This window comes from Nicotiana tabacum, chromosome 8 (genome assembly GCF_000715075.1).
Source record: "Nicotiana tabacum cultivar K326 chromosome 8, ASM71507v2, whole genome shotgun sequence".
NCBI lineage: Eukaryota > Viridiplantae > Streptophyta > Magnoliopsida > Solanales > Solanaceae > Nicotiana > Nicotiana tabacum.
The window spans coordinates 113875511-113902886 of record NC_134087.1 but is presented as its reverse complement, the minus strand read 5'-3'; the positions used below and the strand labels follow the sequence as shown (position 1 = coordinate 113902886).

General features: G+C 39.7%; 1 protein-coding gene and 1 pseudogene across 1 annotated transcript; one reads left to right on the top strand and one right to left on the bottom strand.

The window, feature by feature from the left end:
* The first annotated feature begins 20808 nt into the window (after nt 1–20808).
* LOC107770736 (protein PMR5) lies at nt 20809–23675 on the top strand. Its single transcript, XM_016590067.2, has 5 exons — nt 20809–21258; nt 21372–21543; nt 21708–21886; nt 22018–22176; nt 23127–23675. The coding sequence occupies exons 1-5, from the start codon at nt 20936–20938 to the stop codon at nt 23467–23469; spliced, it is 1176 nt and encodes a 391-aa protein (XP_016445553.1). The 5' UTR covers nt 20809–20935; the 3' UTR covers nt 23470–23675.
* A 453-nt stretch (nt 23676–24128) lies between these two features.
* On the bottom strand, nt 24129–26185 carry LOC107770737 (asparagine synthetase [glutamine-hydrolyzing]-like; annotated as a pseudogene).
* Nucleotides 26186–27376: the final 1191 nt, after the last annotated feature.

The window sequence follows — 27376 nt, the reverse complement described above, 5'->3', positions numbered from 1 at the left end:
AGTGGGGAACATGAGTGGGGAAAATGGGGAAAGTGGGGAAAGTGGGTAGTGAGTGGAGAAAATGGGGAAAGTGGGGAGAGTGGGGAACATGAGTGGGGAAAGTGGGGAAAGTGGGTAGTGAGTGGAGAAAGTGGGGAAAGTGAGTAGTGAGTAGAGAAAAGTAGGAATAAATTCAAACATGGTCAAAAATAAGCTGCTCACAGCTGCCCCTCTTTGCTCGAAAACATGAAGAGTTTTCAGGCAAAGATAAAGTGAGCAACTACAAGCAATTTTTGCCCGTTTGAAACTCCATTTGGAAGCATTTTGAAAACGTTTGACCGAACCTTGATTCGGAGGTTGTCTATATATCCTTGGCTATAAAGGAATCAGGCCGGTGTAGTTCTGAAAGTTTTGGTAGCTGGGATTACCGGAAAACTGTGGTTTCACTGCTATTGCTGCTGTTTCTGCTTGCTGAGCTCCTTATTACACAAAAAAAATGGAAAAATAAAAAACTAAACTAGCTAAGTCTATCAACTATGAGTTACAAGATTCCCATCTATAAGTCTCTTGAAGCTTGATCTTGAGTCTTAGTTGGTTCTTGCTGTTGGACTCCGATATGAATCTTGATGCTCGTTAGCTGCAATCGCTGGTTCATTCTTCATCTTTTGGATCAAGGCAAGACATGCGAAGCTTGTGACTTCAATCCTATCTTGAGCAGTCCGCATCTTTTCTCCGCTTCTGCACTTTAGAGCTCACTTCTTTTTTCTTGTTCTTTTATTTGAAAAGAGACTTCTTCTTTTGGTCGCCTCGAAACTTGTCCCTCAAGGTAAAAACTTGCTTAGGCACCAAAACAAACAAATGAACGAAATTTTTCTGCCCCAGTTTTCACTAGGAAAATTTTGTGAGTTATTGCAACAAAATCTAAATTATTTCTTTATTGAAAGCAATAAAATCGGGATTGAGTATCCCAGAGAAAAAGAGATTAGGGAATGGAGACCCTATATCTAAAATGAAATCAAATGGGGATCGGAGGCCCCAAGTTGGAAAGATTACCAGGTTATGCTGGAAAAAATGATCGGGTTATGCCGGAAAGGTCCTCGGGTTATGCCGGAAAAGAAAAAGGTCCTCGGGTTATGCCGGGGAAGACCACGGGTTATGCCGAGAAAGTCATCGGGTTATGCCGGGAAAGTCATCGGATTATGCCGGAAATAAAAAAGGTCCTCGGGTTATGCCGGGAAATTCATCGGGCTATGCCGGAAAAAGGAAAGGTCCTCAAGTTATGCCGGAAAATAAAAAGGTCCTCGGGTTATGTCGGGGAGGTCCATGAGTTATGCCGGGAGAAAAGAAGAAAAAAAAGGTCCCTGGGTTATGCCAGGGAGGTCCACGGGTTATGCCAGGGAGAAAAAGAAAAAGGTCCCTGGGTTATGCCAGGGAAGTCCACGGGTTATGCCGGGAGAGTCATCGGGTTATGCCGGAAAAGAAAAAGGTCCTCGGGTTATGCCGGGGAGGTCCATGGGTTATGCCGCGAAAGAAAAAAAATCCTCGGGTTATGCCGGGGAGGTCCACGGGTTATACCGGAAAAGTTCATCGGGTTATGCCGGAAAAGAAAAAGGGTCCTCGGGTTATGCTGGGGAGATCCACGGGTTATGCCGAGAAAGTCATCGGGTTATGCCGGAGAAGAAAAAGGTCCTTGGGTTATGCCGGGGAGGTCCACGGGTTATGCCGTGAAAGAAAAAAAAGTCCTCGGGTTATGCCGGGGAGGTCCACGGGTTATACCGGAAAAGTTCATCGGGTTATGCCGGAAAAGAAAAAGGGTCCTCGGGTTATGCCGGGGAGATCCACGGGTTATGCCGAGAAAGTCATCGGGTTATGTCGGAGAAAGGAAAAGGTCCTTGGGTTATGTTGGGGATCAACTAGAGAGTGGAACTCAATACTAAAAGAGACTACCAGGTTATGCTGGCAGTGACTAGGGAATGAGACCCTAGGTGGGAAAAGATTACCAGGTTATACTGGCATCGACTAGGGAATGGGATCCTATGTTGGAAAGGACGTAGCTAGAGATTGGAGACCCTATGCTACCATGATTTTGAATTTCTCTTCTTCTTCTTTTTATTTTTATTTTTTATCAATCTTCATTTTATTTTTATATTTTTTTTTTTGAGTTTAAGAAAATGAGTAAAAAATGCAAGAAAGAATTGGAAGGAGACTTCCCTTTTGGGTTGATTATTGCAGCATAGCTATTTCTAACCCTTGCGCATTTCCTTTTGGTTGCACCTGCTTTTTGCATGGTTGCTTTGGATTACACCTGTTTCAATTTTTCAAACAAAGAACAACTGTTAGTTTGAAACGGTGGTCGGTTTTGTGGCCTTCATTGTTTTTGATCACTTAATCTCGGCCTAGCTCTTTTGGTGAGAACCTCTGCTGCTTGCTGAAGATTGATCTCTCTCCTAAAACCGAGGAACTCAACTTTTCAAACTTTCCAAACGGTGGTTCAACCGTGCGGGGCTTTGGCCCTTTCACTTTAATCCACCTCTAGGGCTTTGACTTCGAATTTCTTTTCATTTTCAATAACTCTGGTTTTAGAGCATCGACTATTATGGCCAGTCGGGATCGACTTGATGCACCCGCTGAGGCTGGGGTACTTTTCTTTGGACTTGGTTTTTATCAAGCAGAACTCTGTAAAACCAATCTTGCCACCTTTTCTTTGTATTAGTTACGAAACAGAATTAGACCGAAAGAGGTTGAAGGAAAAGTAAACAAAGGACAAGAAAATGAATTTAAAAGAGAAGCATCCCTTTCGGGGAGGAAGGACGGACTTATCTGAGGTGCATGCAGACTTCAAATAGACATGACATACTTCTTGGACTAGACAACCGATCCGCACAAATATCCTATCTTCTCATAAACCCATTGCGACCCGTGTTTCAAAACCGAGAAACCTTGCCAGGACTCTTTCAATACCAATGGTGGTGAGGGGTTTCTTATTTTCGATCAATGACGCCCTTTGTGGGTTTTCACCAATCGATCTCTCTCATTTCTCTTCTTACCGTCGCCTTATAGTGCTCGTTACGAGTTTTCACTAACAAGACTCTCTCATTTTCGATTTCTCTGCTCGCCATTGCCTTATGGTGCCCGTAGGTTTTCACCAATAAGACTCTCTCATTTTATTTCTCTCATCTTAATTGCATCAGATCCAAGCAACTGCGTTCTTTGATTTTGAAAAACCTTTTGCCGATTGATCGAAAGGACTTGAAACAGGTTTGGGTAAAAAGAACTTGGATCGAATTACAACTTTGGAACCGTTCGGGCGGGATCATTGCCGAAAAATTATAACGTCTGCCCCTGTTTCACTTTTGGGGAAATTTGGATTTTTATTTTGGTGTGACTAAACCCCAGGGAGAGGCTTCCTACGTATCCTTTCGGAATCAAGTCGAACGTAGTTCAGGAAACTTTGTTTTTTATTTTTCTTTTGTTTTTCTGTTTTGTTTTGTTTTTTTTTTAATGACACTTTCAGGTTCCAAAGAGGGTAATGAAAGAAAGGTAAACGGCTCAAAGGGTTAGCAAAGGATTGGAGTGTTTGGGGTAGCGAGAATGAAAGCCTTCGTCATCCCAATCGGATAATGTTATTACTACAGAAGGATTAGACATAGTACCTTTTGACCGCATCTGTATTTACAGCTGTTTCAGAGTCATTTCCTTCAATGTCTCCCAGATACAATGCCCCTTTTGGCAACAATTTTCTGATGATGTATGGGCCTTTCCAGTTAGGAGCAAATTTTCCTTTGGCTTCTTGATGATGGGGGAAAATACGCCTTAAGACGAGTTGCCCCACTTCAAAGTTTCTAGGCCGCACTTTCTTGTTGTAGGCACGAGTCATTCTTTGTTGATACAACTGCTCGTGGAAGACTGCAGCCATTCGCTTTTCATCGATCAGGGTTAACTGTTCCAAACGGTTTTTGACCCACTCACTGTCTTCAATTTCAGCTTCAACAATGATCCATAGAGAAGGGATTTCAACTTCCGCGGGTATTACGGCTTCCGTGCCATAAACCAAAAGGTACGGGGTTTCTCCGACCGATGTGCACACAGTAGTGCGATACCCCAATAATGCAAACGGCAACTTTTCATGCCACTGCCTGGAACTTTGAATCATCTTTCTCAAAATCGTTTTGATGTTCTTGTTTACTGCTTCGACGGCACCATTGGCTTTGGGACGATAAGGAGTAGAGTTCCAATGCGTTATCTTGAATTGTTCACATATCTCTCTCATCGAATGACTATTCAAATTTGGATCATTATCCGTAATGATAGTTGCAGGAATACCAAAACGGCAGATGAGGTTGGAATGCACGAAGTCTACTACAGTTTTCTTGGTGACAGATTTGAGGGTAATTGCTTCAACCCACTTTGTGAAGTAGTCGATAGCGACCAATATGAATCTATGCCCATTTGAAGCTTTCGGCTCAATCGGCCCAATAACGTCCATACCCCAGGCAACAAATGGCTAAGGTGCTGACATGGGATGTAGTTTTGTAGGCGGTGCATGAATCAAATCACCGTGCACCTGACATTGGTGACATTTTCGGACGAAACTGAAGCAGTCCTTTTCCATAGTCATCCAGTAATAGCCTGCTCGCAGGATTTTCTTTGCCAAAACATACCCGTTCATGTGGGGTCCGCACACTCCTGCGTGTACATCATACATGATTCTTTCGGCTTCTTTGACATCAACACATCTTAACAAGTTGAGGTCCGGAGTCCTTTTGTACAAAACATCACCGCTCAGGAAGAAACCACTTGCGTACCGTCTGATGGTTCTCTTTTGGTCCCCACTGGCTTGCTCGGGGTACTCTTTAGTTTTCAGAAATCTTTTGATATCATGATACCATGGCTGAATACTTGGTTCTTCCTCAGCAGTATTACAGTAACCGTGCCTTTCCCGGATTTGGATTTCCAAGGGATCAATATGGGCATTTCCTGTGTATGGCAGCATCGAGGCCAAAGTAGCAAGTGCATCGGCCAGTTCATTGTGACAACGAGGGATGTAGCTGAACTCTATTGACTTGAATCGCTTGCTAAGATCTTCCATATGTTGCATGTAGGGAATAAGTTTGACATCTCGAGTCTCCCATTCTCCCTGAGCTTGTCGGATAATCAGATCTGAATCTCCCATGATTAACAATTCTTCGACATCTTGGTCGATTGCCATGTTCATACCCATAATGCAGGCTTCATACTCGGCAGTATTGTTTGTGCAGAAAAACCGAAGTCGGGTTGTGGCTGGATAGTGCTGACCAGTGGGTGAGATCAAGATTGCCCCAATTCGAACGCCTTTTGCGTTCACAGCTCCATCGAAGAACATTTTCCAAGCACTGGTGTCTTCTGATGTCATCTCGATTGAATTCACCTCCTCATCTGGAAAGTAAGTACTCAGAGGTTGATATTCATCATCCACAGGGTTTTCAGCTAGGTGATCTGCTAAAGCCTGGGCCTTTATTGCCGTGCGGGTGACATAGACTATGTCAAACTCAGTGAGCAGGATCTGCCATTTTGCTAACCTCCCTGTGGGCATCGGCTTCTGGAATATGTACTTCAAAGGGTCCAACCTGGTAATGAGCTAAGTGGTATAGGCCAACAAGTAATTCCTAAGCTTCTGAGCGACCCAAGTTAGAGTGCAGCAAGTTCTTTCCAACAAAGTGTATTTGGCTTCATAGCTGGTAAAATTCTTGCTCAGATAGTAGATGGCCTGCTCTCTCTTTCCGGTCATATCATGTTGCCCGAGGACACAACCAAAGGAATTTTCCAAGACTGTCAGATACAAGAACAGAGGCCTTCCCGGTTCAGGTGGGACCAAGACTGGCGGGTTCGACAAATATTCTTTGATTTTGTCAAAGGCTTCTTGACACTCATCCGTCCATTTAATCGATGCATCTTTCTTTAACAGCTTGAAGATGGGTTCACATGTTGAAGTCAACTGAGCAATAAATCGGCTAATGTAATTCAACCTTCCCAGCAGGCTCATAACCTCTTTCTTGGTTCTTGGAGAAGGCAAATCCCGAATAGACTTTATCTTTGTTGAGTATAGCTCGATGCCTCTCCGACTGACTATAAATCCCAAGAGTTTGCCAAACGGAACTCCGAATGCACATTTCGCCGGATTTAGCTTCAAATCATATTTACGTAGCCACTCAAAGAATTTTCTTAGGTCCCGAACATGGTCGTCCTGGGTTCTGGATTTGATGATCACATCATCCACATACACCTCTATCTCTTGATGCATCATGTCATGAAATATGGTAGTCATGGCCCTCATGTAAGTTGCCCCGGCATTTTTCAAACCAAAAGGCATGACCCTGTAACAGTAGGTGCCCCAGGGTGTGGTGAAAGCTATCTTTTCCGCATCTTCTTCATCCATCAACACCTGGTGATATCCTGCATAACAATCCACAAAAGACTGTATTTCATGTGTGGCGCAGTTATCAACAAGGATGTGGTTGTTTGGCAGAGGGAAATTGTCCTTGGGGCTTGCTTTGTTCAGATCTCGGTAGTCAACGCACACCCGAATTTTCCCATCTTTCTTTGGCACGGGAACTATGTTAGCCAGCCATGTGGTGTATCGGACCACTCGGATCACTCCCGCCTTTAACTGTTTTGTGACCTCTTCTTTAATCTTGTCACTGATATCAATTTTGAACTTCCTCTGTTTTTGCTGGACAGGGGAATAATCGGGGTAGGTTGGCAACTTATGGACCACTAAATCGACACTTAATCCTGGCATGTGATCGTATGACCAAGCAAACACATCTTTGAATTCAAACAAAAGTTGGATCAATGCGTCCCTGGTTCTTTCATCTGTGTGAATGCTTATCTTGGTTTCTTTGACTTCTTCAGAGCTACCCAGATTAACCGGCTCGGTTTCATTTAAGTTCGGCTTAGGTTTATTCTCAAATTGTTCCAATTCTCGATTTATTTTCTTAAAAGCCTCTTCTTCATCATATTCCATTTCTTGATTCATTATTTCACAATTAGACAGCATGTTTGGATTTGGGCATGAAGTCCGCAAGCATGTCAAGTTATTTAAAGCCGCATTATTAAACTGAAAGAAGAAATAAGAAAAAGTAACAAAATTAGAAAGAATAAAGAGAGATGAACGATGAAATATTAATTTCATTTCATTGAATTTTGAAGATAATAGGGTTTACATTAGCATTTAAAGACAGGAAACTAAAAGAAAAACATCCGAGTTACACCCTGAAATAACTCATGATGCAGAAAAGGTGGCAGGACTGGACTACCGGGATTATCGCCTGATTGGGAATGAAGTAGCCTTCCAGTTTTGCAACTTGGCATTGGGCCCCATATACAGCACCTCAGCGGTGCTCGAGACTTCTCCTGGCTGAACCATGTGGGTTTCATACAGCATTTGCCTCATAGCCCCACAGATTTCTTCAATTTCCTCAGCCGTGAAGGCCTCATCTTCTTTTTCTTCTTCATTGTACTTGGGCCTGACAAATGTTCTGTAGAGATGCGGAATTGGCTGAGATAAAACCCAACCATTGCTCTTTCGTTGATTTGCCCACGTCACATCAGCTTCTGTGGCATGAAAACCCACACCGAAGAACTTCTTGGTGGCAAGTAAGGTGATAGGTTCGGTGATACCTTGCAATGATGCCCCGAGCCCCTTCCCGGGTTTATAACCATGCCTGATCATTTCCCTAGCAACCATAACTGACGCTTTTGAGAGAAAAGGTTGAGGGCAAGGGCTTCCTTCTTCATATTGGTATGCGACCACAACCTCGAAAACTTGATAGTTTATATGTTCACTACCTTCCCTAGCTTCGAGGCATGGGACCGACGGGTCCCGATAGATCGATTGCTCATCCTCTCCGTGGACTATGATCTCCTGATCTTCATATTCCAATTTCACCATCTGGTGGAGAGTGGAAGGTACGGCTCCTGCCGCGTGAATCCAAGGTCTTCCCAAGAGGAAATTATAAGAAGTATCCATGTCTAGGACTTGAAAGGTCACCTCAAAATCCACAGGTCCAATAGTCAAAATCAAATCGATCTCACCTATGGTGTCTCTTTTGATGCCATCAAAGGCATGAACACAGACGTTGTTAGGCCTGATTCTTTCAGTCTCGATCTCCATTCTTTGCAGAGTTGAGAGAGAGCAGATATCTACTCCGGAACCGCCATCCAGCATGACTCTCTTCACATAGTACCCCTCACATTTAACTGTTAGGTGGAGGGCTTTGTTGTGGGTGGCCCCCTCCGGGGGCAGGTCATTCTTGCTAAAGGAGATCTGATTGATTGTGAAGAATCTTTCTGCCATCCTCTCCGGTTGTTCCATAGTAGTTTCAATCGTAACGTAAGCTTCATTGAGGGTTTTGATCAATACTTTGTGATGTTCAGTTGAATTCATTAATAGAGACAACAAAGAGACCTGAGCAGGAGACTTTCGGAGTTGGTCAATTATCTCGTAGTCCGCAATTTTCATTTTCCTGTAAAACTCTTCTGCTTCTTCCGCACTAACTGGCTTCTTGAGTGGGAAACGCTTCTTCGTGGCATTATTCACTTCCTCCAGATTGAGGTATTTCTCAGCCGGGTTAGTTTCATTTACTTCTCCCAGGACTTCTTTTCCTTTGTAGGTTACTACGGCCTCGTTATAATTCCATGGGATGGCAGTAGGATCTGTCATGGGCCTCTACGGTGCGCGGTCAATAACCATGGGCTCATTCAGCCTTGGTGAAATTATTGGCCCCCGTACCACATAGGTACCTTTTGGCACATACATTTTAGATCCTTTGTTCAGCTCAAACCTTCTTGAAGGGCTCAATGTCACTTGTCCTTTCCAAGGACCCCGGGGCACATAAAGGATGACATCTTTCGAGGGTACTACCTCAGTTTTGGTTTCCACTATTTTTTCTGTGTTTTGAGGGGTGGGTTTAATCTTCTTCTCCCCTTTTTCTTGCTTTGCATCAGCCTTTGGCTTTTTCTCGACGTCAGCGATTGCAATGATGGCTTTCAAGGCAGGATCAAACTCTTTATCTTCGCAAATCATTCCAATAACCGGTCCATTGTTGTGAGCCGGTAATGGGTTGTTGGTCACATTAGGAATGTCTTCATCCTTTAACACTATCCTCTTTTGTTCTATGAGATTTTCAACAACCCTTTTCAAAGTCCAACAACTCTCAGTGTCATGCCCTTCCACCCCAGAATGATAGGCATATCGGGCGCTAGGTTGGTAAGAGGGTGACTCTGGGTTTTGCCTATTTGGGGGTACGGGTTGTAACAAACCCATTTGGACCAATTTAGGGAAAAGGCTAGAATATGACTCACCAATAGGTGTGAAGTTCGTCTTCTTGGGCGGCTCCCGAGCACGCGCATTGTAGGGGAAACTATTTTGTGGAGTTCGGGGATTATACTGAGCTTGGTGAGGAAGTTGATTTCTAGGAAATTGAGCTCGGTTTTGGTGAAATTGTTGTTGTGGCCTAGCGTATGGTTGTGCATTCATCACTGCGTATGGCTGAAGATCCATAGCATAGGCCGCATCTTGATGGGGGTAGTAGTGTTGTGGGGTTCTTTCAGAGAAATGAAGTCTGGCCGAACGGGGTTTTCTTACACTCGAAGTTGCCAATGCTACTTCTTCCTTCTTCTTTCGGTTTTCTACTCCTCCAGACCCGCCTTGGATTGCTTGGGAGGTAGCCCTTATAGCAGACTGACTCAAGATTCGCCCTGTTTTCAACCCATTCTCAACCATTTCACCGATTTTGATGGCTTCGGCAAACGACTTTCCCATTGTAGATATCATGTTTTGATAATAATTAGTCTCTTGGGCTTGAAGGAAGACACTGACCATTTCTGTTTCGTCCATTGGAGGCTTGACTCTGGCCGCTTGTTCGTGCCATTTGACAGCATACTCTCGAAAGCTCTCCGAGGACTTCTTCTTTAGATTTGATAATGAATTCGTGTCAGGGGAAATGTCGATGTTATATTGAAACTGCCTGACAAAATCCCGAGCCAATTCGTCCCAGATATGCCAACGAGATATATCCATTCAGAAGCAATGCTGATCAAAGTCTCTCCAAAGTAGGCCATAAGAAGCTCTTCTTTTCCGCCCGCTCCCCGCAACTGGTTGTAGTACCTTTTGAGGTGGGCAATGGGATCCTCATGCCCGTCATAATTTTTAAACTTTGGGGTTTTGAAACCCAGGGGTAGATGTACGTGCGGGAACATGCACAGGTCAGCGTAAGATACGCTCTTTTGCCCACTCAGACCCTGTATATTTTTGAGTCTTTGCTCCATGCTTCTCATCTTTCTGGTAATTTCCTCTTGTTCGGGTGTTTTTTCGGCCTTTTTCTGCCCTGCGGTAAACTCGTACCGGGGCGGCTGAGGGTAAGCATTGGTAGTAAACTGGGTAGGTTCCAGTGGGAAAGATGGTGCTTGAAATGTGAAGGAAGATGAATCGAAGTTAGGCCTGGGTAAAGCATGTTGTGCCATAGCTGAACAAGCTGGAGCGGTGAATATGTTTGAAGCTGCACCTGAAGCTAACACCTGGGGGCGAGACTCAGAAGGTGTTCCAGCAAAGTGGGCTGAAATGGTAGGATATCCCAGTGGGGTATTTGGATAACTCATGGGGATGTTGGAGGTCCCACTTGTCCTGGGAAAAAACTTAGGGAATCCAGGGATCGCACTTGGTGGTTCTTTTCCATTGGCCCAGGCGTCCCACATTTCCATCATGCGGAGACGCAGAATTCTATTTTCCTCAGCAGTTGCTGACTCAGAAGTTGGGATGGTCGAGATCGGACTATCCTGTGGAATAGGAACTGTTGGCAGAGGAATTTCCGAAGACATTTCAATGCTTCCTTTTGACCTTGTGAAGTATGAATGTGAAGCCAGACTACCACAAAACCAACCACCTTACTATAGAACCTAACTAACAGTAAACAACAAACCGGTCAGTTTGAAGCAATTAACACATAGGTAATCGCACGTTGGGGTGTGATGCACCTATACAATTAAATGTGTTTCTACATGTTTCGCAACGGTTGCATGTTTCATCCCAGCTCTGCTTATTTTCCCCGATTTTCTTTTTCTTTCCACTTTTGGCTTTTGTACTTCTCCTCTTATTCCTATTTTCCACTCTTTTCTTTCCTATCTTTCCTTGTTTTTTTTTCGTTTTTCTTTTGGTTTTTCTTTGGCTCTCTTTTTCACATCCCTCTCTTATTTGAGTTATTTACAAAAATGTGACCGGATCCGATGAGGATTGCCTACGTATCAGGATGCCGCGTGAATCAGATCATTACATAGTTCAAGAAAAACAAATACGAAAAATAAAGAAACAATTTTTGGGAATTTTCAAATTTTCATTAATAAAACTCCTAAACTTTCTATTACAAAAGACTTCCAACTACTCATTTTCTTGGAATTTTAAAAACTACCAACAGACTCAAAAATAATTTCCAAAATACAGACTCAATAAATGAAAAATCATGAATACATCAATGTTTCGACTCCTAGGGCCCGTGGGACATCATCCGGTCTCACGGGCCTACGTGCGAGATACCCTTGAAGCCGCTCCAAATCACTCATTATCTGGCGGACAAATATCATTACAATAGCGAAGAAAGTGGTCTGAGTCATATCCTCACATGCGTGGCATTTCATGACGATATAGTAGGCAATGACTCTAACCCTCTCTCGGACAATACCCTTTTCCTGAAGTAAACGCCCGATTTGCTGATTCCGAGCTTCCAACACTTGAGTGTCATGATGATTTTGATTCCGCAATTGTTGCATATCTTCGTCCATTTGGGCCATTAGAGCATAACAATGTTCCCTATCGTCTTTAAAATTCCTGGCCTGTTTGTCCACCTCATTTTCAAGGGTGGTTAGCTTTCTCTTTAAATTGGCGATTGTCCCCTCATATTTTCTTTTCATTTGTCGCACAAACTCTGCCCGCCCTTCTGCATTCTCTGCCAATTATGCTCGGAATTTTGCTAGACTAGCCTCAGATTTTTCTAGGTCATCTTGACACTCAAGTACTTTCTTTCTCATACCGCTTATAAGCATTTCATCTGCCCGGCTTCTTTCCAGGTTTCTAGCAACTATTCTCATTTTATGGATTTGAGCTTTGAGAGCTTCGTTTTCCTAATTAGCTTTTTCTTTTCCCCTTCATCTGCGGCAGCTTGGATACTGTGGCCAAATTTGAGGTCCCTGATTTGTCCCTCTAATTTACTTATCTTGGCCCTATAGCTTTCTTCTTTTGCCAACCAGCCCCACTGTTCCTGCGAGTCGTTAATGAATTGTTGGACATGGGGTCTCTTAGCAGGTCTCTCGGGCTCTCGAGGAATTTGAAACCTTTTGCCAAACCAAACCACATAATTGGGGTCTACCTCACCTCTAGCTAGATCCCGCACCATAGTCTTGGGTTCGAGAAATCTGCACTCATTCCAAACTTGGCGAACTCTTCCTTCTGGAAATACAGCCTTTGGGCCCAATTCGACGACATGTACACTCAAATATTCATCATGGGGGACGGTTTGAAATCTTTCCAGTTGGCGCAAAACCCTGTAAGGAGTATATGGCTGGATGCTCCGGATGCCCATTAGGAGAAAGTAGCACACTTTAGCTGACATGTATACGACTTCGGTGGCAGGGAGCCATCCGAACGTCCACTCAATTTTATCCGAAGTTAAAGAACTCAAGTGTGCAACCCAAGCTTCGGTACCCTCTGGAAATTCAACCCCCACCACTCGGCTTTCAAATTCTTTGATGCAATCCAAACCGGTCATGTCGTAGTTCATATACCCAACACGGTGGCAGAGATGTTCCAGTATCCACAATTGTAGTAGTAAGTTGCAGCCTTGGAAGAATTTTCCCCCTTCTCGACAGATGGTCAAAGCTCGGTAAATCTCAGATAAGATCAGCGGAACCAAAGTGCCATTAGCTTTCTTGATTGTGACATCAACCATTCCCACGAGGCCCAATTCTATGTTGCCGTCTTTTCGCAGACATATTATAACACCCAAGAATGCTACTATAAAAATCAAACCCCGTCTTGCCTCCTATTTATATTTATTTCCGGCATGGGTCAGACCAATATTCGGTGCTTCGAAACCTTGGGGATTGCCATAGCGTTGGTACAGGAACTGGAAAGTGCAAAACCCTTCAGATAAATTCCCATCCTAAATATCCCGGCTAATACTCAACATATCCAGAAACTTGTGAGGAGATACTGGTCTCGGTGACACCGGGTACCGACTTCTAAAGTTTCCTCTAAGGCCGGCGTAACCCGCAATTTCCTCTAGCGTGGGTGTGAGCTCAAAATCAGAAAAGCGAAACACATTGCGAGTCGGATCCCAAAAAGGTATCAAGGCTTCAATCACGTCCAATCTTTGCTTGATGTTCAAAAGTCCGACAAGACCACCCAAAACTTTTATCACAGTTCCTCGGATACCTTTTCCTAGGTCATTCCACCACATGTGGAGCTGTAAGGGGATCTCTTCAAGAGCTGCGAAGGGTTCGTTTTCATCTGTGCTCATCCTGCACATTTATTAGGGTGATTTAATTTAAAAGGTTATGACTCATTTTGACTCAAGAAAAGGTTATCACTATTTTTTTTAAAAAATTTCATAAAAAATCCGGTTTTGCAAATACGGCCTTTCAGTACTTCGGGGAAGAAGATTTTAACGCTTTGTTTGCTAAATGGCCAAAACCTTAAAAAAAAACTACTAAAGGTGGTTGCTCTTGCAAAAACGGCCTTCTGGCGCCCTTTTGGGGACATTCAACTATTTTAGACAAGAATGACGTCACCTTACTTATTTATAATCAAAACAAATTTTTTTGTTCTTTTTGGGCTATTTTTTACAAAGAATGAAGTTGGACCCGATGGGGGTTGCCTACGTATCCCACATCCGGTGAGAATCAAACTGGCGTAGTTCGGGAAGACCAGAAATAAAGTAAATAAACTAACTCTTTCTTCTTCTTTTTTTTTTTGGGAATTTCGAAAGAAGAAAGATTTTTTTTTAATTTAGACTTCTTCTTTTTTTGGAATTTCGATAGAAAAAACTTCTAAAGAAGAAAGAAAAATATTTTTGGAATTTTATTTTGAATTTATGAAAGAAATACTTCTAAAAAAATGAAATATTTTTGAATTTTGAATTTTCTTTTCAATTTTGAAAGAAGAATGAAAATATTTTTGGATTTCTGGAAAAATTAAAAGAAAATATTTTTGTATATATATTTAAAAACAATTAGGGTCTAAAGAAGCAGTAAAAGAAAATATTTTTGTATATATTGTTTTTAAATAAACAATTAGTTTCTAAAGAAGCAAGTAATGGAAAATATTTTATTTTTTTTGGATTTTTTGAAAATTGGAGTCTAAAAAAAGACTTTTCTAGAGAGGAAGTAAAAGAAAATATTTTTGGATTTTTTTTTTGAAAATTATGGGCCGGAACCGATGAGGTTTGCCTACGTATCTCACATTCGGTGAGAATCAGACCCGCGTAGTTCGCCAGTTTTGACAGAACAGGGGAAACATTGCAGTTGAAAACTTTGGCTCATTTGGAGATGACTTCTTTTTTTTCGGAATTTCGGCAGAGTTTCAGAATTTTCTAAATACCTACCTCACTCCTATATTATTATTATTTTTATTTATTTTTTATTTATTTTTCAATTTTTTATTTTTATTTTCTTCCTCTGTTCTAGAAGCCGGTCAACATGCAAGCCGAAACAAACAGACGCGCAAGTAGCACGTAAGATGCATCATGATGGTCTTTTTCATTTGGGTACACCTATCCTAGACAGACTCAACCCCTGTGTTGACTCTCCAAGGTCAAATGCACGTGATGCAAACAAACGTTCCTACTAGGGATCCGGCATGAGGCTTGTTATACTAGGTTTAAAAACCTGGGTTTATTGTTCTAGATCTGGCTTACCTGAGCGGACAGCTCGAGCCGAGGGGGGCAGCGTACCGGGAATACAGAAGCTTCACCGGCTTTGCAACTTGTACGAACCTCGTTCTAAAATTGGGATAAGACTCTAACAGAAAAGAAGTCACACAAAGTGCACACTTCCCAGATGATTTAGAAGACTCAGAGAGAGGAGGGTTTCGTAGAAATTTATATACAATCCAAACAATATCAAAGCGGTAAAAGCGGCTTTTAGCATATTAGGCTCAACATGTAAAAATCAAATAAAACAAGCCAACTATAACAGTTATTCTAAGCTCGAATTCTTGAACCCTGAACCAGAGATTCTGGGTTTGTTGCCCAGCAGAGTCACTAGAGCTGTCACACCTCCTTTTTACACACCCGAAGGTAGTACAAGGGAGTTTTTCCAATTAAAGTGACATTATTCGAAATGGGATTAATTTATTCAATTTTGTTCAGAGTCGCCACTTGGGATAGTTTATTTGGTGTCCCAAGTCACCGATTTATTTTAAATCCCAAATCGAGGAAAATTTCGACTTTCCTTTTTGAAGTCTGCGAACCAGAAATTCTGAATAAGGAACTCTGTTAACCCGGGGGAAGGTGTTAGGCATCCCCGGATTCCGTGGTTCTAGCACGGTCGCTTAAACTATTATAACTGGCATATTATATGATTTTAATACATGATTTAAACTATTGTGTAAAAAACCTTATAACCGCTTTTATTTAATTATTGTTACATATTGCGAATTATGTCACGAGAACCGTACTCACGATCTACAACATGTTTAATTTTTTTTTTAGAGATTAAATTGTGGCCGGGTCACATAACTGTACCCCCGGATTTTAGTAACTAGGTGTCACAAACTACGTTACGGGAACCGTACCCGTAGCTATGACAATTATTCAATTAACGCACCTAAAGTAAACTACGAAAGTTCAAGCCAATTTCTATTTTTTTAGCTTGCGCTTTCTATCTCTTTTATACATACACGAACATATACATACTTCAAAAGTTTTTGTAAAAAAAAGGAAGATATATATTTAAATTTGCTCGACTTATGTAACTTAATGTACAAGTCATGAAAATACATAGACTAGTAAAAAAGGATTGGATAAATCAGGAGTCAAAAAGTCCAAGAACAAGAAAACGTGAGGCAGAGAGGATAGGGGGGCAAATTTTGACGTTAAACTAATCAAATAAATAAAGTAGATTGTGGTTGTAAAAGTTGGAGTGCACAAACAACTCATTAACAAACTATTGAGGAATCATTATGCCTACGAGTTGAAACATGTGATACTATATATCTTTATATTTTTGCTACTAAAAAAAACTATATACCTCATGATGCCGCTTATCTTATTTCTGAAAGTGGAGTATAGAATATAATTTACGGCTTGTTTGCTATTAAAAGATAACCATTGCTGGCCATCAGATCCTCGATTTAAGAGCAAATTTGCTTGGATTTTACTCTCTTCCTCGATGACAAGAAGTGGAAATTAAAGAAAATGAGTAAAGACTCCCAAAGCAAATAACAGATTCCAAAATCTTTACAGCATTTACTTTGTCAACATTTAATCTAAAGTTTAACATTTTCGATTCATTACACTACTTTATTCAAATGGAAACCAAACATTCATCCATGACACACTAGAATAGCAGAAATCGTATTTTTGAGCAAATCCAAAAATCTAAAAGGAATTCAATAACTTTATATAGCCATTCAGCAAAACATAATACAAAGGATTTGGGACTGACCTAACAGAGTTAAGCGGACACCAAGAGATAAGCCAAAGAAAAGTAGAATCCAAATCACATGAGGAGCTCAAGAAGCAATTTCAACAGTAGCAACAGAGCAGCAAACCTTTACCCGAATCCAGCTGAAAATTTTGAATTTTGAAGCCTTTGCTTTCAGCTCTTTTGAATGTGAAGAACTTTCAAAGTGAGTCTCTCAAATGTTGGGTGTGAATTCAGGTGTGCATTTTTAGAGAAGCTTCCGTGGTAAAATGAGTTTGTGCGGCCGTTTTTCTTGGGAAGAAGGGTGAGATCTGTTGTATTTGTCTGTTGCTTGGAGAAAAAAATCCAAGAAGAAGAAGAGAGCTCTTTTCTATATATAAATTTTTTTAAGGTGAGGTCTTGATGTGTGTGTTATAGGTAGAGAGAATGATGAAGAGTGGGTGGAGGAAATATTTTTTGGGGAGAGTGGGGAATATGAGTGGGGAAAGTGAGGAGAGTGAGGAACATGAGTGGGAAAAATGGAAAAAGTGGGTAGTGAGTGGAGAAAGTGGGGAAAGTGGGTAGTGAGTGAAGAAAGTGGGGAGAGTGGGGAACATGAGTGAGGAGAATGGGGAAAGTGGTAGTGAATGGAGAAAGTGGGGAAAGTGGGTAGTGAGTGGAGAAAGTGAGGAAAGTGGGAAGAGTGGGGAATATGAGTGAGGAAAATGGGGAAAGTATGTAGTGAGTGGAGAAAAGTAGGAATAAATTCAAACATGGTAAAAAATAAGCTGCTCACACTTCTCATTTGACCTACAAAAAAAAACGTTACCTGTCAGATATGAATTCCAGTATGTTTGCGAATTGCAGATAATGCTTAATAATCACAGGAGCATGGGATTTATATAGGTATGTAAAAGATTTGTGAGCAGTAACTACCGATATGGGATCAATTATTAAGGCGACTCATAATTTTTCTTTAAAACTTCTACATGGAATCGTATTTGCAGTCTCCAACTTGAAATCAAATTGGCTTCTTCAAAACAATTATTTCATCAATATCAAAGGAGGAGATAAGAGTAAGTAGTATCCCAAATTATTTTCAATTCCATGGACATGCCACGTATTAGGAATTGTGTGATTTACCGAGCTAAGTAATAGATACATCTAGTCTCAAAGTTTGCAAAGGACAACGAAATATTTGCTCAATTTTGTTGGAAATGAAAGTGAATTGGAGAATGAAAACTTCAAGTGGAAAGCCAACAACTTATGGCATTTTGGTCATCCACGTGTGTCATTCAGAAGGATAAATCACGTTGACGTTGGACTTGATTTCAATATACCATATTACTTTCTTGTGCTTCATCAGGATCATACATAAAATGTTTCTCAGCGTCATAACTACATAAACTTTTTATAAGGGAAAAGTTAAAGTTTGAAGTTTGGTAGCTTAATCAGTTTGATAAGAAAACTACAGTCCTCTCGCGCTCGAATATAGTACTTCAAGCCTTGTCTCTAATATTCATAGGTTTATATTTTGACAAGTCTAAAAAGTAAGGGGCATTTGTAGATATATAAATTTTATGAAAATTAAATTTATAAAATAAGTTGGACTATATTTTAAATATGTCAGTCCAAATAAATATTATCGGCTAATATAATTGAATTAATTATATAAGTCTAATACATATGGGTTAAATAAATAAGTCCAAATTTATTGGGCTAGCCCATTTAATTGGGCCCAAGTGATGAGCCCACTTCACTAAGCCCAAGATGTCATCTTTCTAGAGCCCAGTTTGGTGCCACACGTGAAATGATGTGGAACATCAAGTCAAGCATAAGAGCCAATTGGATCATGCCACGCATCAAAATGACAAGCATGCCAAGTGGCATTAAAAGACCAATAAAACCGCGTCACTTAGGTAAGTGACATGTTCTGGCCAATCAAATGAGACTTTGTCATACTTCACTTTGATTGGTTGGAAAGAGTTTGTTGATCTTATCATAACTCTTCCCTTCCACAACTATAAATAGAGATATTCATAACCCAAAAAAGACACCAGAAGTTATAACAAGAAGCAAGAGAGAGCTCGTTGATCAAACGCCGCAAATTTCTCTACAAGTTTCAAGCTTCAAACAATCAAGTTCAAGTTCAAGAAATCAAGTTCAAACTCAAGAATGAAGAACAAATTAAGATTCAAGGAGTACGAGTCCAAATCAAAGTTCGTGCTAGTTGAATCCAAGATCATCGTTCGTGGCAACAAATATAGATTCAAGATCAAGCTCAAAGACTCTTGAATTCATTTACTTTTAGAAAGAAGAATCAGGGGATTCATAGAGATTGTAAAACTCATATATTTGAAATAAAATAATACGATTATTGCAATATTTTCGATTTTGATTTTATTTTCTCGACGCAAATTTATTGTCTATCGTAATCCCAAAATTGGGTATAGATGCAAAAACCCAGAAACTCAAATACATCCAATGTCAAAATAGAAATGATGTTCCGTGCTTGCTGCAGAAGTAAAGCAAAGAACATTAGCCATTTACAAGTTTCCTTTTGGTTTTTATTTTCTTTCCTCCTTTTTCGTTTATTGAAATAGGAAGGTTGACTGTAGACTTGGTTTGATTTATTTTGTCGCAAGAAATCTAAGTTGTCCTTTACTTCTAACGTAGTTTGATAGAGGTGCCAGACAAATCAAGTTGCCCAAATTTCAGGGCCCCATGCCATGCCTCAACTTGTAGACAAGAGATGACTGTCCTGACTTGATTCGTAAGGAAAATTTTATTTTGTGTTTCATACAATTTTTTTGTCTTACAATTTTGTGGACCCAGAAGTGTAAGATTGGAGTCCACAAATTTGTGAGACAAAAAGGAGTCTCATACAATTAGTGTAAATTGTATGAGATACAAAATAAAACTTCTCGATTCATACATATACTTACATAATGGCCTTAAATAATTCTTTCTGATATTAATTTTAGAAGAGCAGTAAGTTTATACGCATCATCAATGGTAAAATAGTACTCCATCCGTTTCAGTTTATGTGAATCTATTTCCTTTTTTGTCCATTTAAAAAAAAAATGGACGTATTTCTTAATTTGGAAATAATTTAGCTTAAACTTCCAACTCTACCATTAATGAGAAGCTTTTATAACTACACAAATACTCTGGACCCTTTTTGAATTGTTTAGTACCATAAATTTTAAATGTCTTATTTTTTCTTAAATTTCGTGCTCAATCAAATAAGTTTACATAAATTGGAACAAAGGAAGTAGTACGACTTTACTTTCACTGACTTACCGCGAAATGAAATTGGACGACCATTAACGGCTGGACTTGAATCAAAGAAACCTTGTACTTGTGTTTATTCTTATTAATTCAAAGAAAACAAAAAAAAAGTTCCTAATGTGATATAGGCGATCGACCAATTAATTATTAAGCCTTTATTTATTACTCCGTTAATATCAGCTATATAATTTTTAAGAATTTGTATTTAGGTAATTCATCATAATTAACGATTTTTTTTCATGGTCCACCCACCTTCACCTACAGAAAAAGTTAATTTGGTCGATATATGCAAATAAATTTTGTTCTATGTCAATACAACGTGTAGAATTTTTAATTAAGAATAAGTACAAGTTTTATATTTTGAGAGGTTAGAACTTAGATCTAATCAAAGCTGCTAGCCTGCTAGATGACAAAGGTTTGTCCCAAATCCTCAACTTTTTTAGTGATTACTATAGTAATTGTTGTCTAATTATGCATCAAAGGTTGTGAAATCAATTTCCCGCCACAACCCCAGGCAGCTAGCAGAGGTTCATCTTCAGCTCAAATTTAAAATTGTTACACATTTCAAATTTTTTAAAATTCTGAATTCTAGTCATAATATAGCCCGGCCGATATAGTTTATAGCTTATTGAATCATCCGAATTTAATAGCTTTTGTTCAAGCTTTTAATATATGCTAAGAAATTCATCAAACAAATATAAATAATAAATCTTGAAATTAATAAATTAAATGAATCATGTAGAATTTCTAGCTCGTGTAATATTTAAATCCTAAATCCGTCCCGAGATATAGCAATGCACGTGAACCAAGTCACCCATTGTCACATGCACACTGCAACAAAAAATCTCCATTTCCCCATCACACACAGGCCCATTCCTCCTTTCTTTGTAACAGTACATTACACAAAGCGATATTCTTTTCTTTTTATTTCCCTTTCTCACCCCTTTTCTTTTCTCCTCTCTACCTTTTTGCTTTATAAGTACTCTTTTTCTTCCTTCCTTGACCCTTTTCTCTAATGGAGCATCTCTCTTCTTTATGTTGTTCTCTAATATGGCTTCTTTTATTTCAGTTTTATGTAGGTTCATCAGTTGTATTATATAGGCAGCATCACCATAATAATAATAATAATAACCCAAATCACAGAAGCCCAATACTTCAAGGTAATCAAACATCATGTTCTCTGTTTATGGGTACTTGGGTTTATGATGAAACTTACCCATTGTACCAATCCTCTTCTTGCCCTGCTATCGATGTTCAGTTCAACTGTCAACTTTATGGCCGACCTGACACTGAATACCTTAAATACCGTTGGAAACCTGCGAATTGTGAGCTTCCCAGGTACCTGAATCTTGTTTTTTTTTTCCTCCAATAAAGTTTCGATTTTTAGATTCTTTGGTTTTTTGGGTGGTATATTAATTTGATATGTTGGGGTGGTTTTTGTTTCTTGATAGGTTCAATGGGCTTGAGTTTCTGTTGAAAATGAAAGGGAAAACAGTGATGTTTGTGGGTGATTCTTTAGGGAGGGATCAATGGGAGTCGTTAATTTGTTTGATTTCAGCTGATGTCCCAAAAGCTCAAACGCAGATGTCTAAGAGTTACCCCATTTCAACTTTCAAGTTCTTGGTAAGCCTTTCAATTATTTAGTGGATTTCACAAATATTTTCACCAATGTAATTAATAGGATTCATATTGGTCTCAAATGAGCTTATATGGATCCAATTCATATTGTAGATTTTATTGTGGTTTGGTCGTAAAACATATGAACGTGTGGTGGAAATGGAATGCAGGATTATGGAGTGACAATATCGTATCACAAAGCACAATATCTGGTGGACATAGACACTGTGCAGGGCAAGAGAGTGCTTAGATTGAATGATATAAGAGGAAATGCTAATGCTTGGAGAGGTGTGGATGTCTTATCTTTTAACACTGGTCATTGGTGGACTCACAAAGGCTCTTCACAAGGGTACTTTCCTCATTTTTTTTAAATTTTGATTTTGTGAATAATTTACCACAAGATATGTATTTTTTTAGGAATCTTGTTGTGTAATTAGCCTGGTTTTTGAGAGGAGGGTGAAAATGGTAATTAAAATGCAGGTGGGACTACATAGATGATGGAGGGAGAATGTATGAAGACATGGATCCATTGGTGGCAATGGAGAGAGGGCTAAGAACGTGGGCAAGATGGGTTGATTCCAACATTGACAGAAGTAGAACCAGACTCTTTTTTCAGGGCACTTCCCCTAACCACTACGAGTATGTCAACTGTTTCTTCTCTCTTATTTTGTCTTTTTTTTTTTCGCCTCCAAAAATTGTTATCCCCTGGCAATTTCAGTCACTTTTGGATTTCTCTTTTTGACCTATGCTTGCCTTTTGCCCCCACATTAGCTGTCATCTGGTCATCTCTGTGCTCTAGTACTCCAACTTGGACCTTATATCCCTAAATTATTGTGTTTATGAATTTACTAATATATTCATGAAGACAGAAAATCAATTTTGACAATTTAAATTTGTAACAATTGCATTAAATTAAGGACCCATTTGTATAGATTTTTTTGGTACTTTTTTGATTTTTTTTCAAAAAATATGTCTTTCCATGCAATTTTGTAAGTTTTTGGTAAATTTTCAAAAATAACCACTTTTTCAAAATTTTCCAAAGAACTTTTTTCCCCGCTCTATGAACTGCAACATCTTTTCGGCACAATATCAAATTCTAAATATCTTTTTTTTTATTTAACTCCAAATACTACTTTTTTTTTTCTTCAAAAATTATAATCTTTTATGTCAACGCCTACTAATAAAGCATTTCAAATTTTAGAAGAAAAAAAGAAAAAGTATCGTTTGGAACAAAATAAACCATTTTCTTGAAACACTGTGTAGTAGAGGAAATGTAGGACCACTTGAGATTGAGGTCATGACTGTTGCATTATTCTGCCTCACTTGTCTCGTCGGTGGTATATAATAACAGAAGCTTTTCACTTGTGTTGTTGCCACTTGTGGGAACTCCAAATTCAATAGTGGATTACAATTTACAATTGATATTTTTCTTGTGAACCGACTGTTCAACTCTTATTATTTTAATATTTTCTTTTACTTTCACTGATATGATAGTATTAAATATTGTAGAATTGACTTATAGGAAGTGCTAAACAAAATATATACAATTTAGATTTAACTATAAACTAAATGTCAATCTTTTTGGGCAGCTCAAGTGTATGGAACGGCGGTGCAGCGACAACATCGGGAAGTTGTTACGGGGAGACGAGCCCCGTAACAACGACCCTGTTGACTGGCTCAACGAACCCTGGAATGTACTCGGACCAAACGAACGTGGTGCAGACAGTAATAAGGGACATGGACAACCCACCCTTTTTGCTGGATATAACATTGTTATCAGCAATGAGGAAAGATGCACATCCCTCTATCTATAGTGGTGATCTCAATTCTCAGCAAAGAATTAACCCTAACAAAGCTGATTGTACGCATTGGTGCCTTCCTGGCCTGCCTGATACTTGGAATCAGTTATTTTATACTGCCCTTTTCTACTAACTTATATTGTAGTACTATTAGTATTTTAGCTTTTGCTAGCCTATTGATGCAATTCATTTTAGGACACACAAAATGTTCACACCAGTAGTGCATTTAATTAAGCCGACTGTTAAATGAGTTAATTATAGTTAGTTAGGCTGTTTAACAGTGAAACTGAATCGGCATTGTAGATTTGGTCTGCTAATGAAAGATATTATTTGGTGTTATTGGCCAATGGCTACTTCAAATCCATGGGTTTGTATGTTTTTTGTGTTCTATTCATCCATGTCTAACCTTTCTCCATCTCAAAAGAAATGATGGTTCTTGGAAATTTCATATTTAATCCGTTTTCTTTTTATTCATAATTCCATCCATCCAATAATAGAATCCTTCTAAAATTGACAGGGGTTCCAAATTGAAAATGATAATTAGCAAGATAAAACGTCTAGGTTGATTTTCTGATTCACAAACATGACATTTAACTGATTGCGCCTTATATAAAGGGCAAATGTGACAGGACAGAGGAAGAAAAAAAAGGCCTAGAGAAAAGGGTATGAGACAATAATTTAGGAACTGACAAGCTCCTAAGACTTGCTATTCAAACAATATTTTATTAATATTGCTCAACACCTCCCCCCCCCCCCCCCCAAGGTCTTTATTCTATATTTACATAACCTAATGTTCTTTGATGCAGCAGAACAACTAAAAAGACATGCTTGCTGCCTTCTCCTAATAGCAATAATAGTGGACTAATATTCTTATTAATAGTAAAAAAAAATACTAAGCTCAAACATGAGCAACATGTTGTGGACAACACTGTTGCTAGCTCCTAATTGTGAGCTTAGGGGCAGCACCAACTCCAACCATAGCTGGCACATTGCCCAGTGATCTTTGTGGCCAATTTCCCATTAGCTAAAGGAGGTAATTTATCCTCATAAGCCGAGTTATGCACACCAATAGCAGCCCTGAAGGATCAAGGTTCTTTGACCAAGAAGAATCCCACTCAACAGCTTTAGCGGTGCTACACGCTACACTTGCTCCTCCAGGAACGGTTAGCCTAGCCGAATTCTGCAGAAAATAAAATGTTAGAGGGGCATGGTTAGACAAAGTTCTCAGATTTAAGCAGTTTGTGACTTTTACTTCACTATTATCTGAAAGAAGTACCTGTGGGAAGAAGCGGTCGAAAATCATCCTATAGTAGTATGCTTCCTTTGTAACCACGGTGTTATGAGGGAAGATGTGTGAAGCATAAAGCATCATCCTATCGGTCACCTATTAAAGGAAAAAATTAGTTTCCCCAGTCAGCTTATTAAATCAAACAAGCACTAGAAGATAAAGCAGTAACATTTATGGATTAACTACTGAAAACACACATGTTGTTCTGCATGTGTTTTGAGTCCATCTATCCAACTATAGTCTACACCATGACTGAATTGCTCTTTCTGCCTATATAGGATATGCTGCAGGACATGTAACATGAAAATGTTAGTTTTAGTTAACGATAGAACCTTCCAAATCAGTTGGAAAATTGTGATCTAGAACCTTTGGGAGGTGGGGATGCTCCTCGTCATCGAAGGCCCTCCTAAGAGCCCACTTCTCAATCCTCCCTTGCTCAGGTTTAATCTGAAATGGATAAAATCTAAGTCTTAGAGATTGTGGCTCCAGTTATATATCCATCAACAATTAGAGCTCAATTTCTTACCAACTTCCACTCTGGATCAATACTCATGGCAACATTGATGAACTCTTTATCTAGAAATGGGTCGCTAGCTTCTACGCCCCATGCAGATGTTGACTTATTTTCTCTTAAACAGTCATATTGGTGAAGCGCTTTTATCTGCATAGAAATACACGTAAAAGGATCAGAATTTTCTCAACTTCTTGCATTACAGATAAGGTTTAAACTAAGGAAGCCCTTTCTTACCTTGCGACATGTCTCTTTGTGGAATTCTTCCTTGTTGGGAGCCTTGTGAAAGTACAAGTAGCCACCAAACAATTCATCAGAGCCTTCCCCAGATATGACCATCTTCACTCCTAATGACTTAATCTTACGCGACATAAGGAACATAGGAGTGCTTGCTCTGATCTTTGTTACATAGTATGTCTCTATATGGTAAATAACATCTTCAATTGCATCAATTCCATCCTGCAAATGTGGAATATATTGTTTGCCATCAGGTAAACAAAACAAAAGCACAAAGGATAATAGATCACGTAAAAAATAAAGTTGTTCCGTCAAAACCTGAATAGTGAAGTTAAACTCGTGGTGAACAGTTCCCAAGAAGTCAGCAACTTCTCTTGCAGCACTGAGATCCGGTGAGCCCTGTTCAATGAAAGCAGGCAACTTGGTATCAAGAGTTAAAGAGAAGATCAAGCAATAGAATTTATCTTTCTTTTCTTTTAATCACAGAAGTCCAAGGATCAAATGTGAATTCAGGATCTAGAAACAACGGGTTCAAATTGAGTGTGATCCTATTATATGCACACTTTTTATACATAGTTTAGGGCAAAGGTAATAAGTTCAGTTGAATTGAACTATAGAATGTGCTCTAAATACCACCTCTGCTCAAGATTGACTGACCTCAATGCCAACACAAAAGGAAAGAATTTGTGCTCCCCACTGCTTGGCAGCCTTTGTGCCAGCCAAGTAACGAGCAGCAATCGAAGCAACCAAGGATGAATCAAGTCCCCCAGAGAGCAGAACACCAAAGGGGACATCAGTCATCAACCTTTTGATAACAGCCTGCACAATGATATCCAGCCTTAGAACAACCATGTTGGATCCGTTCCAATAAAAACAACAACAATAATAACTCACATTTTCAAAGGCGCGCCTGAGAACTAAGGGGTCATAAGGAGTGGAAGGAATGGCCTCAGAGAACCAAGGAGGATTGTACTACCTCCTAAAGCCGCCATTCTTGCTAGAATACAAGTGTCCTGGTGGGAAAACTTCAAAATGTTCGCAGTCGTCATTCAATCCCTTAAGCTCAGATGATATCCACACAGACCCTGAGAAGGAATAGAATTACAATACCAAATTAACAAGTACTATAAAGATTCAAAACGGTAATTTCAAATAGCAAAGTCTTCAACTGAGAAAATTGCATCGAAAACTACCATCAAGTCCCCAACCAATGTAAAGGGAAGCAATTCCAATGGCATCACGAGCAATAAGAAAGCTGTTATCTCGAGTATCCAATAACACAAAAGCGAACATCCCATCCAGCATGTCCACAAAATCTTCTCTATGTTCTTCATACTGATTAATGTATCAGGGAATAGTTTTACGTACAAATACTTGTTTCCAACGTTGGAAGATGAGTAATCTAGACTACTCACGAGGTGGGCAATGACATCACAGTCACTTCCAGTCCGGAACTTATGATTAGGCAATTGCTTGCGAAGTTGCTCGTGATTGTAGATCTCTCCATTTACCTGAAAATAAGTTTGACAATGGAGGAGAGTATGACAGCCAACAGTTCAAAGTATTTTGCTCGGAAAATGGGATCAGAATAATCAAGACAGTTCCTGGAACACCGGAACAAAATGGTGTTGCTGAGAGGATGAACAGAACCCTGAATGAATGAGCTAGAAGTATGAGAATACATTCTGGATTGTCGAAGTATTTTTGGGCTGAGACTGTTAACACGGCAGCTTACCTCATAAATAGGGGACCCTCTGTACCGCTGAATTTTGAAATTCCTAAGGTGGTATGGACAGGAAAGGAGGTAACTCTCTCACATCTGAAATTTTTTGGTTGTGTTGCTTATGTGCATGTAAACTCTAATGATAGAGATAAGCTTGATCCTAAAGCAAAGAAATGTTTCTTTATTGGCTATGATGATGATAATTTTGGTTATCGGTTTTGGGATGATCAGAATAGAAAGATCCTAAGACACAGGAATGTCACATTTAATGAAAATGTGAT

Excerpts from the sequence above, each read along its gene's own strand:
- LOC107770736 (XM_016590067.2), top strand. The coding sequence starts at position 20,936 with ATGGAGCATCTCTCTTCTTTATGTTGTTCTCTAATATGGCTTCTTTTA. Across the intron at positions 21,259-21,371 it reads GCGAATTGTGAGCTTCCCAG|GTTCAATGGGCTTGAGTTTC; the intron begins GTACCTGAATCT and ends GTTTCTTGATAG. Across the intron at positions 21,544-21,707 it reads TTTCAACTTTCAAGTTCTTG|GATTATGGAGTGACAATATC; the intron begins GTAAGCCTTTCA and ends AATGGAATGCAG.